The sequence below is a fragment of the Astatotilapia calliptera genome, chromosome 4 (genome assembly GCF_900246225.1).
Source record: "Astatotilapia calliptera chromosome 4, fAstCal1.2, whole genome shotgun sequence".
In the NCBI taxonomy this organism is placed as follows: Eukaryota; Metazoa; Chordata; class Actinopteri; order Cichliformes; family Cichlidae; genus Astatotilapia; species Astatotilapia calliptera.
The window spans coordinates 25,094,726-25,106,952 of record NC_039305.1 but is presented as its reverse complement, the minus strand read 5'-3'; the positions used below and the strand labels follow the sequence as shown (position 1 = coordinate 25,106,952).

Here is a 12,227-nt window from a genome sequence, read left to right as displayed (position 1 = left end):
GAAGCAATAAAAAAACACACACTACAGAAGTTTAAGAACATCCATCATTGAGCGTTAGGAGAGGCACACACAGCCGAGATAAGATGGTTTGTTTCAGCGGTTCTCTACGGGGACAACACGAGAAAACTAAGAAGAGCTCCACCTGTAAAGAGGCCCCATGCATCAATATTGTCTTACTTTGTGTTTTGCCAGCCAAAGTCTCATCCCAGCGTCTCAGAAGTAGCATGATGGTGCGGCCTGGGACTCCTCTCTCCCTCTCATAGCCTCAGACTGAGGGAGGCCGAACTAAAGTCAACATGAGAGAAAAGACAATATGATTATTGAATGTGAGTGGCTGCTGTTAAAAAACTAATTTTGAGCTCTTTTTCCTGACTGTACATAAACAGTGCTGCATTCTGGGTTATCACAACTTGTCCCTGAGGGTGATGACAGTCTCCCCCTCAAGGGTTTCCCGTGATTTTGCCTCTCATAACAGGCCGTGATGATGCAGAGCGGTCGAAAAATTGGAATAGAGCGGGAAGTGACAGGAAATGATTACAAATGTTATCCCTGTGGAAAAATTACACAATTACATTAAACTGAATCAGATCTGAGGAGCACCGAAAGCTTTTCTTGTGGACAAATAAACACAGCATTAAAAACAACTTTCACCCCAAAATCAAGTTTACATATTTTTACAGTAGTGCTACAATATCATTTATCCATCTAGATGGTTTTGGTGTGAGCTGCTCTGTTTTGTAGATACCATGTTTGCCTTCTCCTGAGTGTACTGTCCTCTGTCCAGAAAAACAGAAATCCCCAGATCTTGTTGTGAACAGTTTCACGTAGGAACTTTCTTTGCATTCTAGTGTCCGCATCTACATCTGCCAACCGACGGAGGAGTGCAGCTAGCTGACATCACGGCTCAGCTGAGGGGGGGGACGCTATTAATGTTTACATCCTGTCCTGCTGTCACAAGCAGGAGCTTCTACTCACAGGTAGAAGCGCACTTCCTCCTGCACAGTGATGTTTGGCAGGTGTGCTGGCTGGAAAGAATATAGTCCCCACATGAAACCGCTCACGTCCAGGTTTGTGGATTTTGTGATTTCTGAAAAAGCTGCATAAAGTTTTTATTTGCGTGGCAAACATGAGGTGAGTGCCATTTAATTCCAGAAAAGGACAACAATCTAGACGGATAAACAGCGCTCCACGTTAAAGGAAAAGAATTTCTCCCTGTGATTGGCATAACTAATCACCTGGATTGATACCACATGACAAAGTCATTAGCCGGTTAACAGAAAGACGAGTTTAATTAACTCACAACCGGACAATAAAGTAGCCCTTCATTATTTTCAGGTGTCATTCTACCAGCAGGTTTGTCTTTGGCTTAACCAATTGCACTTAATCAAACAAATGTGTTTTACTCTCTACCAGGACACCTCATTAGGTGTGTGGGGTTTGCCGAAGTAAATACAGATGTTCGTGAATGGAAGGGTAAGATTAAAAATCAAGGCGCCGATGCTGAGCATTTATCTCCGCCCCCCCTCCGCATCCTAATCCCTTCAGCGGTGACTGTGTGACAAGGAGCTGGCACCGGGAACTCACAGCGGTTTTAGGTAAAATCCTCGTTGGGTCAAGGGGGTAAAGCAGCAATTTCGAGGTAATTGTACTCCACAGGAGCAGCTTCACTTCTGTTCCTCTGGAAAGACGTTTGGAGTCGCTCGTCTTCCCGACAACCGCCAGTCTGTTATTGCAGAGGGGAAAAGAGAGGACAGCGGGTTAGAAGCAGGTCACAGTCAGTTAGACTCTAATAAAGCCTTGCTACGCCTGGTCGACCTCTGACCCGCTCCCCTTAGAATCAATAAACCCGATTAAATGATGGGAACTTAAAATGCAAGAGCTGCCGTGCTCATGTGCACATCTGGACATAACTCTCAGCTTTGAATGAAAACCTGTTTGAATGCATCTCACAGCTCATCTTCAGCAAAGCGTGTGCGTGTTTGCTCTCTGATCCGAGAGGAAGCCAAGCCTAATATTTTAAATAACACATTTCCTCCAAATGCACTGCAGTACAAAAAAATGTCTTCTCCTACATCCCTAACAACACCCTCAAACTACAGTATGTGCAGCATCGCAGGAATAAGAAACAGCTTCTGTTAATCCTCTTATACATAACTCATACATCAGGAGTCCATATGAGTGTCCAAATTGCATATGTGTGTGTGTTGGGGGGGCGAACCATACTTTAGGTAAATAAATGATTAATTGAAATATGTTGATGAATAATGAACCAGTCTCTGCGGGGTAACAGATTGTACTTTTCATATTTAATAGATTGATGGGCCTCGCACAAACTCTGACACCATGTACGCTCGCCGTTAAAGCACACTCATCGCATGCGCACCTGCGTGCCACAGAAGGCAAGAACGTATAGCAGATTAAGACATCAAAGAAGGTGTACACATGAACCTCTCTGGCTTTTTTTTTATTCTACTATAGCTTGTTTCTGAGCTTATACTAATCCTACAAAGTCGCCTAAATGCTCTTCCGTGTACTTTGTGTACACACTCTCCTTCTCGTTGGACGGCGTCTGTGTCGATACAAGTCCTCTTAATCAGAGGATGAATTATTGAGTAGCCTTTTTATATCAGATCATGACCCATATTCCGCTCCCTTGAAGTGAATATACTGCCAATAAAATTGAGATGTGCTTTTTAAGTCGTCCCACATAGTCTTCCCGCTCGCTCTCGGGATTCAGACGCACGCGCCGCAGAGTGTTACGAGCTTTAGATGGAGCTCCGCAGACTGATTCCCTCATTTATACCCAGAAGATGGATGAGGTGAGGTGCCGTATTGCAGAATCACACTCGTGTGAATCCAAGATTTTTATTATTATTTTTTAGCTTGTAACTCAAAAATCAAAAATCATCTCTGCATATTTTTAGGTTCTGACTTCTGAAGCACAGGGTAACATGCAAGCGGTGCCCCGTGATGCTGTAAATCCCTAGATGGCATGCATGCGGAAGTTAGCTGGATTGTAACGTATCTAAACACTGTTATTGCTGGCTTCGTTGAGGCAGATGCGGCGCTCGGAGCCAGACGCAGGAGTTGCATTGTTGTCTCATTAAGCAAGCACATGGGGGAGAGAGAGAGAGAGAGAGAGAGAATCAGTGGGAAGAGGGGATAGGATTATGAATCTCCTTAGCCCCTGCTGTCTCCTCTCCTGGCCTGTTTATAAATGATGACTGCAAACACGCTGCCTGTGAAATCTCTTAAGCTCTGATTCAAGATGTTCTGCAGACTTTTTTTCCCCACATAGATCCTGTGGCATCGCACAGTTTCAGACACCAAAAATTTGACAGGATGCATGAAAAATGTCCTAGAGCCACCAACCATTAAGACACACCTGTTCAGGTAACGAGCGAAATAGGTGACAATGAACGAGGAGAGAACCTTAAAAGGGACAAGTCACCTCGAAATCTAATGCATGCCTTTTTCATCTGCCCTTTAATGCTACTTATTCATCTCCATTGTTTTGGTGTAAGATTTTTTTCCATCTCTTGAACATAATGAGGCTAGTTTGCAAAAATTACATTAAAAAGACTAAACATTAATCATGACCTGGCTACTCGAAGGAAACAAAGCAGGTTTCAGTTACTTTCATGTAGGACCTATTTTCTTTCCGCTGTCAACATCCATCAAGCATTATCACTACACAGAAGAAAGCCTCCTCCTCCAATGCCCCCTAAAACAATCTAGATGGATAAAATACACTGCAGAGCAGAAGAGAAATAAGGTTTAAACCATAATCTAACAATCTGAAGGAACAGCATACGTCTATCGTAAAAGTAAGAAAATGATCCGGAGAAAAAAAGAGCAGTTCTCCATATTTAAATAGAAAGGATGCTCAGCTGTAAACGTGCTCCAAGCAATTGCTCAATCCACCATCCAGCTGTGCTCGTAGACGTCTGCATTCCCTCTCAAAATCACAGCTCAAATCAGCTGTTTTTGACCACCGTACACAACATTCACATCACTGCCTTCCTGAACCACACACTGCCGGGTCAACACCAGTGCGTCTGAAAGTGTGCTTCTACCTGTTTCTAAACACTGTTTCGGGGTACATTACAGCAAAAGCAACGACAGCAGCGAGCCACTTGTCAGAGGCAGAGCTCGCGCCAGAGACGTCCATTTTGCAGCGTGGTGGCTGTGACAGCTTTGACAGACTACCTGAGCTTAAGTGCCCATCTGTAGCTCGGCTACTGAGGTCACATGTGTTTCAGCACCAAGCAGAATAGGTAATCGTCCTGGGTTGTGAGAGCAGATCCCAGGTGTCTGCATGTGTGTGTGTGTGTGTGTGTGTGTGTGTGTGTGTGTGTGTGTGTGTGTGTGTGTGTGTGTGTGTGTGTGTGTGTGTGTGATTGTGTGATTGTGTGATTGTGTGATTGTGTGAGGGAGAGAGTCGATGTGAAAGTGCATTTTGCTGCAGACATACAGTCAAATTTTATTCCGGCCACTGTCAACCGCAAGATAAGATTTAGTCATTCTCCCACCACAAAGCATTTTATTGGAGTAACAGAAGATAAAATTTTAAAAAATTCACCAAGAAAAGCACAGCGCAGTCCATCTCTTCAGGTAGATTACTTTATTGATCTACGTATATATTCCTCTCACACTAACGCACGCTGTTTTAAAGAAGAGCGTGGAGCAGCACTGAACAGATTTGGTAGAGCAGAAAGAAGAGTGGAGGTGCAAAACCCAAGGTGAAAGATGGGATGTTATTTCAGCATGTAAAGTTTTTCTTTTTGTTGTTTTTACATCATCCCACACTCTGCATCAAGGGGATTTATATTTTACATGAGAATTTTTTTTTTTTTTAACCAGACTTTAACTGGAAAAGGGGAAAATACTACAAAGGATAAACGGTGGTGAAGTGTGAGGAAAATGACTGAGCTCTGGTAATCCGCCTGTATCCTTTTAAATTCTACCTCACCCTTATTACTGTACATACACATCCCGGACGAGTCTGCACACCCTCACACACACACACACACACACGCAAAACAGTGGGTCACTCACAAAAAAAATAAATAAATATAAATATATATATATATATATATATATGAAAATCTACATCCATTCATAATCATCCAAGACATGCAAAGGCAAGAGCATGGGTGGATTCAAGGGTCCGTACTCACCTATTTAACCCTTAACACTGAGAAATGTTAAATGCGATTTGGAAGGATGGAGAAATTGTGAGAATCAAGGCTATTACATCAGCTAATTGACAAAGACGTCGCTTGAGTCTTTAATCCGCGATAGTGAAATCCCATTAGGATTCAATAGTTGAAAAAGAAATATTGAAATCAGCTTCAGTCCATTTAAAAAAAAGAGAGAAAAAGGTCAAAAAAAAGTCCAGAATTTAGACCAGTTTTTTTGTTTGTATTGGGGTTCTTTTTTTTTTTTGGATAATTGTTAATTATTTTGTTTTAGTCGTTTGGAATCTAATCCAGGATTTAAAGGGTAATTCCACAGGAAAACATCTATATCCAGAACGCCTTTATCGTGGTTGCTCGAAAGTCCTACTTCCCATCATCTTCGTGTAATGAAGAGGAGCGCCATTAAATCTCCTTCAGCACAAAAAATGGAAATACCAAACAAAAAAAGGAAGAAGAAGATGGACAAAGAAATGAGTTATGTGATTTTCTTTACTTTGCTATGCATCTGTCTATTTCTGTGCCTCTCTCTCTGTAGCTTGCACAGCACACACAGGCACACACGCAAATTATTCGTAGCGTAGTGCAATAAAGCCTTGTATCTTCTGTTATTATTTTTTGGGGGGAAATCACTTCTGGAAAATCTGCCTTTTCTATTTCAGTAAATGTGAACAGTCAAAACAGTCCCAATGCAAAATATCTAGCAAGTCTGATGCAAGCAATGAGGTGTGAGTGGCAGGACATGAATACATATATATATGTATATACATCTTATTTTTCTTTACACGGCAAATGAAAAAACAGCAACAACAGAACAACGTACGAATAAATAAGTGGATGGAGTCAGAGAGGGTGGGGGTGATGGAGAGGGGGGGAAAAAGGATGTACGGAGAGGTGAATGAAGCCAGGTGAGTGGAAAAAAGTGAAAATTATGGCGAAGAAAAAAAAGGGAAAAAAGTCCTCTGGATGATAAAGCCAGGCTTTTTGATTTTTTAGTCCATTCTCTTTGAGTGCTTGTGTGTGTCTGTCTGCAGAAATGAGAGTCAGTTCAGAAAGATATGAGACAGAGAGAGAGAGAGGGAGGAGAGAGAGGAAAAGAGGGCAGCAAAAAAAAAGGAGGCAGAGCACCGGATAAGCACAGATGACACCCCGACAGAATGGACTTTGAATTGTACTTTGACACAAACAGTGCGTCTGCCGCTCTTGAATCGGACCTTTTGCTCAGTTTGACCTTCACCTGATACACATGAAGCCAGCAAAAACTTGGTTTGCCAGCGGGCATTTCCTCTAATGAACAGATGTGGAGTTTGGGTGTCTGTCAATGTGCACGACTGCTAAAAAAATTAATAAATGAATAATCACGTGAGGGTGTGAGGAAGGACGTTGTGTACGTGTGTGTGGATTAAAAAGGGAAGGGGGGGGGGGGGGGCACTTCAGATGTTTTAATGGAAGAACAGACTTTTTGTGCAACAACATGAAAATGACAAGACGATCAAGACGCGTGTCCGTGATGACGACCGGAGAAGGTGCTTGCTTGATGAGTCACTGTGGTCCTGATTGAGAAGAACACACTCGCACACACACACAAAAAAAACAGGTCTGAAAACACAGATGGAAGTGAGGTGGGGGTGGGTGGGTAGGGTGGAGGGGTGACGTAGAGAGGACATGGCATGAGGCAAGAATCAGCTGAGAGCTGGATGGGAGGGGAGCCGTGCCCAAGCTAGATCGGAGGCCAGCGAGCGTGTGTGTGTACGTGCGTGCATGTGTGTGCATGTCAGGTGTGCACCCATACACAAAACACCTCGCACACACGGAAGGAAAAAGGGAACAAAAGACTTTGAGACAGACACTAAACACTAAGTAGACCTACCTATGGTTAGAATTAAGAATCGGCCAAAAAAGATGCATAGGATGGTGGGAGGAAAAAAGAGAAGGGGGGAAAATAGGAAAAAGGTACAAAAGTGAAAAAGGCATAAATAGAAAATACAAGCAAGCCAATTAAAATGACTCTACTGGAGCTGTTTAAAGCGAAGAAATAAAAAAATTTTAAAAAAAGAACAGGTGGAGTCAAAAAGTAGCCAAAGTTACGGGTGGACAGTGACTGGAGTGGTGGGGTTGGGGGGAGGAGGAAAAAGGGGGGAGGTTGAGGAAGGAGAGAGCGTGGGCTGCACAGGGATAGTAAGGCTGGAAGTGATACGAATGGAGAGGAAAGCAGGAAAGAATGAATGAAGGGGAGGAGGGGGAAAAAAAAGAGGATAAAAGGGGCCAAAAAAAAAAAATCCCCGTCCTCTTTTTCTCTGTCCCTCTGCCTCTCTCTCCCTCCTTGTCTCGCTCATAAACAGAAGAAATTGTTGACCAGGTAAATGGCGAAATAGATAAGAAGACAGAGGACCGAGAGAGCGAGCAAATGGAAAGGCAAAGCACCTCCCAGCAGCGCGATGAGGAAAAAAAAGAACAAAAAACGAAAGATAAAAGCAAATACTCCAGTGGCCTCCGTTGTCTCCAGTCTGTGTGTGGAAGGGGGGATTGGCTGTTGCCAGTTGTTCCCCTTCCCCGGCTGCCTTCTGCTTTCTTCTTTCTCTCCTCCCAAAAAAGACTTCCCATCCAGATGACAAAAAAAAAGGAGGGGGTAATAGAAAAAGAAAAAAAGCAGCAGGCACAGACGTCCTTCTTTCTCTCAACTCTGGTCAGAAATCACACGCCACTCACACAGGTTAGACATTGTTGCAGTGGCAACGCACAGTATCACCAATATTGCTCAGCGGGAGGAAAAAAAGGCATTGGTGTTGCTGCTAGTCAAGCACTGCCTACCTCATGAGGAAGAATACTGAGCTGGAATTGCTCTGTCTCCCCTCTCCCGCCCATTCCTGCGAAAAAGATGGGAGGATGGGAGGTGGGCCCACTCACTGCATTAGTATTCATTGAAAGAGTGTGAGAGTGAGAGAGAGAGAGGGGGGAGAGAGACATGAGGAGGTGGAGGAGGAGGAGAGGGGGTGCCTTCCAACAAATGTCGAGGAACCAAACCGGTGTGTGAAACTGATAAGAGACTGGCTCCCCCTAGAGTCAATCATTAATACACGAGCAAGTAAACTGGAAGCACTGGGAGCGCCATGGGAACGTGCAGCACCCGTGACCTGACTTCAGGTCATCCAAACCTTTGATGTCAGAACCTGTGAGGACACGTTCTCTGCCTCAGTTTTGCAGCGTGCCTCCCAACGGCACGGCATTACTGTAATCCACTTACAGAACAGTTCAGTGCTCAGTCTTACAGGTCAAATTTGCTTTTCTCTGAAAGGATTCCTGCGTGATGAAGCACCGTTATAGACCAATGGTGGACAAAAACATCAAAAGCCTTCTGGTCCATATTACCAAATTATAGGTGAATAATTACCTTGCAATGAAGCTGGAGGTGGAATGCATGTGAAACAGGTTCAAAATGTGGCAGAGGTTTTTCTGTCAATAGGCCAGACTTAGATGGACATGTCAAGATCAGATCTGTGATGACCATTTACAGAGTTTCAGGTATCTGTGGAAATACAATAAAACACAGTGAACTCTATGTTTTCACTATATACAACAGAGCAATAGCCCTAACCAATGCAGATACCTGACCTGGTCTCTTTTTTTATCTGTGCATATGCTGTATATCTCATTTCTGTTATTTATTATGATTAATGCTTGCTTTTTCTTTAAGCACCGATGTGGGACAATTTCGTTATACTATTGTACACAGTGTGACAATAAAGAGCTAAAGTTGTGTTTATCCTCCAAGGTTCATAAAGAAAACACCGAGCAGTGCCGGACATAAGCTCGTCTCTCCATACCTACATATGTATTTTCTCATAGCAAGGCGACATTACCAACGTGCGTGTTTTAAATTCAGTCCAAGTTACCTTAAGCTGTTGCAGGGTAACAACCAGTGGCAAGGAGGAAACGACCACGCAGTCAACTTAGGAGGACTTAGGTGTAACTATATCGCCGCCTTGTGGTCGATATGTAACAGATCGACTGTGCGGTGTGTGATTTAGCATGCCTGGCTCCACTCCGCTACAATCACAACACAGGTCAAAGATGGCAGCGCTGTCATCGCCCCTGCGAGTGTGTCGTGGAATCCTGAAAGAATTGCGTGCAATTCAGGGACCGAGTTACAAAAAGTCACTAGCTTACAACTATGTTATGGACCAGTTTCGCAAGAATAAGGTAAGCATACCAGTAAATGCGCAAAGCCTGATGTTAGCTCAGTTGCTAACTACTGCTGCACTGGGCTCGCATGGCAGTCGTTGGCTAGCCTGATAACTATTGAATGAAAACGTTCTGTTTCGTTTTATTGGCGTTAAGAGGACATATTTAAGCAGTTTACAGCAGTGCCAACAGACCTGTTGCCTAACATGATGCTGAAAAGTGGTTGTTGTCTACTTGACACGTGCTTAAAAGCTGTAAGCAAGGTGACTGAAGCAGAAGGGCACGCAAACGTTAGCTAGCAGCTAATTAGCCTAAGGTGTCGCGTTTAAAATCATCAAAATCGTCGTTGATTCAAATTGTTAGTGTTTTTCACTCCATGGAAAACTCCAAGTTAAATATATTTGTGGGGATTTTTTTAAACCAAATGTATATCTACTGATATTCATATACTTTTGCATTTAAGTTAATTGGAACCAAAGCTGCTGAAACTACTCGCTTCATTAAAGCAGTCAGTCCAGACGACGTTATCTCCATCTAAGCGATTCTCTATCTATATTTAGCCGTACAGACATACACTGTGTATTATTAATGGTTGGGAGAGTGTGGCTTAACATGGGGCTTGAATCTGCAGTCACTGAAGCAAAACAGCTGGGAGGAACGCTTGTATGTCGTTTCGCATTTATCGTCCTTTAAAGGCATCCCAAGGCTTTATAATGTATAGCTGCTGGTCTGTGGGGACTAAACTAAACGCATATTGTCCATGCAGCTGTTAGAAATCCTGAAAGGGGGTGGGACACACACACACAGACTGATGAAAGCATACCTGTTTATCATAAAGCGGCAATTTTCTATGCTGATTCCAGGGTACCTTCTACTTTATTCATCTGTATTTTCTTTATGGTAACTTTTTTTTTGTAAACAACACTAGACAAACAGTTTCTCTTAATATGTTATTGTTTATCATCCATTTGTTTCTTTTATATTCAACCTTTCACAGGTGACTGGAGAAAGGTACTGCCGTGCCAAGCAGGAAGCGCACCATGCCTCACACACATACCTGTGTTTACTAGCTTCCACTAGAAACCACCTGGTCCTGCACAATCTTTACCATGGCAAGGGAGAGCGCAGCCCAGAAGAGGTGGCTGGTCTCGTGGGGCTCAGGTTGCCCACCCAGCCAGGAGGCAAAGGCTGGGAGAAGTGAGGACACTGGACAAACAGTCTTTAAAATCTTAAGAGTCGTGTGTGTTTGACTCATCTGGACAGTCGAGCTCATGTAAATCAAACTCTTTGACAGGTTGGGAGTTATGTTATGTGAGCTTTCTGAGAGATTATTTTACCTGTGTTCAAAAGGTAGAAAAAATCAGTGTACTGTGAAAATGTAAGCTGCGGTTAAAATCTGATTTAATATATCGCCCCCACTACTAATCCACAGCTCTGTGTGTGTTTAAATGCAATGATTAAAAATAAATGTAAGTACATTTTTATTTTTGAGTTATTTCTATTAAAACAGGAATCATTTTGACACTTTTTCTGGAAGGATGTTTATACAATATAAATACATCATCAAACACGTTGTGTTATTTAAACTGTTAATTAAATAAGTCCTTTATTTTGATTTCATGTACTTAAGGAGCCGGTAAATACACTTCATCAGAAGCTGATCAGCTAGGATATTTAGCACACAATGTAAAATATGGCACGCTGATGAAGCTTACAGTGGACAGACTTTGCTAAGACTTATTTTACTCACTGTGTGTTATTTTACAAGTAACATAAATGTGTAGTTTTTTTAGTTTTAATCTGAGTGCATATTGTGTACTTTTTTTTAAACCAGTAACTAACCTCCCCCCTCTTTTTGAAACAATGGCTCAGCCTTATGTGGTTTCGAGGTATGCAGTGAATCCTGAATGTTGCAGATTTAAAAAAAAATCTTTAAGAGACTCAAAACTCCTAATCACTGCCTTATAGCCAATGAAAGTGCCCCTATAACACTTTTCCTTATTTTTTCTCATATGGGCACTAATGGACACTTCATTAGGTACACTTGATGAACTGGATGTTAATGCAAATATCTAATCAGGCTGTCACATGGCAGCATATCAGTGCATGTAGGCATGGTGAAGATGGCTGAGCCCTCATTTCAATAAAAGGTGGTGGGAGTGCATGCAACAGTGCAAAAGTCTTTAGTCACCCTTTATTTTTCTAGGGAAATGGGAGTAGTAATTTATTGAAGCAAGTGCAAACACATAGAAATACAGTATATACAACAGAAATATCTTGTATGACCTTTATTCTTCAAGACAGCATGAACACTCTTGCAGTTTTCTTGTCATTTTTTAAGTAGTTCTCAGAAATAGTTCTCCAGGCTTACTGAATGACAAAGCTGACTTATGCCAAATTACGCAAAAACTAAACTGAAATTTGGCTCTGCAAGGTACTCGATGTTCAAATATTAAAGTCAGTAATATCTATGAGCCAAATGTTTTTTACTGAGGGCATTGACCGAGGCCTAGTATAAGATAATGATATGAACTGTGCATCATACTAAGCTACTGTTTGGAGTCCCAGAATAAAAACGTGGAGCTGAAAATAAGCAGGTTGACCTTCAAGTTAAATTAGGAGCTCTTTGAAACTGTCAGCAAGAGAATAATGAGTTAAATAGGCCTACACAAGACATCCCATGGACTCTCCCATTAATTTAGGTCCACAAACCGGGCGACATCGGATCTTTGCCCCTCTGTCAACAGTTCCCTCATACAGTACATCGTTTTTCTGGCTAGTTTTATCCATTCCACTTTTTCATAAATCCTATCCTTCCTGTTTCCCTTACTCTGCAGTCGTGACTAA

The 12,227-nt window shown here is 42.4% G+C and overlaps 2 protein-coding genes across 5 annotated transcripts in view; one reads left to right on the top strand and one right to left on the bottom strand.

Annotated features, from left to right (window-relative positions):
* The window catches only part of grin2ba (glutamate receptor, ionotropic, N-methyl D-aspartate 2B, genome duplicate a), a 140,574-nt gene extending 131,421 nt beyond the window's left edge, over nucleotides 1-9,153 (bottom strand). The window contains exons 1-4 of one of the 4 annotated variants that reach the window (XM_026165704.1): nucleotides 9,092-9,153; nucleotides 8,590-8,724; nucleotides 1,585-1,723; nucleotides 178-285 (exon numbers count right to left, since the gene is read on the bottom strand). In XM_026165704.1, coding sequence (XP_026021489.1) covers nucleotides 178-204 — 27 coding nt within the window. In that variant the 5' untranslated portion in view covers nucleotides 205-285; nucleotides 1,585-1,723; nucleotides 8,590-8,724; nucleotides 9,092-9,153. Of the gene's footprint in view, nucleotides 1-177; nucleotides 286-1,584; nucleotides 1,724-5,180; nucleotides 5,365-7,068; nucleotides 7,479-8,009; nucleotides 8,033-8,589; nucleotides 8,725-9,091 lie in introns of those variants that run through there. The other 3 variants (XM_026165706.1, XM_026165703.1, XM_026165705.1) reach the window with 3 other exon arrangements.
* Nucleotides 9,154-9,211: 58 nt separating this feature from the next.
* Nucleotides 9,212-11,653, top strand: fmc1 (formation of mitochondrial complex V assembly factor 1). The gene is made up of 2 exons (XM_026165709.1): nucleotides 9,212-9,398; nucleotides 10,378-11,653. Exons 1-2 carry the CDS (start codon nucleotides 9,228-9,230, stop codon nucleotides 10,579-10,581), a joined length of 375 nt encoding a protein of 124 aa, XP_026021494.1. The 5' UTR covers nucleotides 9,212-9,227; the 3' UTR covers nucleotides 10,582-11,653.
* The last annotated feature ends 574 nt before the right edge of the window (nucleotides 11,654-12,227 follow it).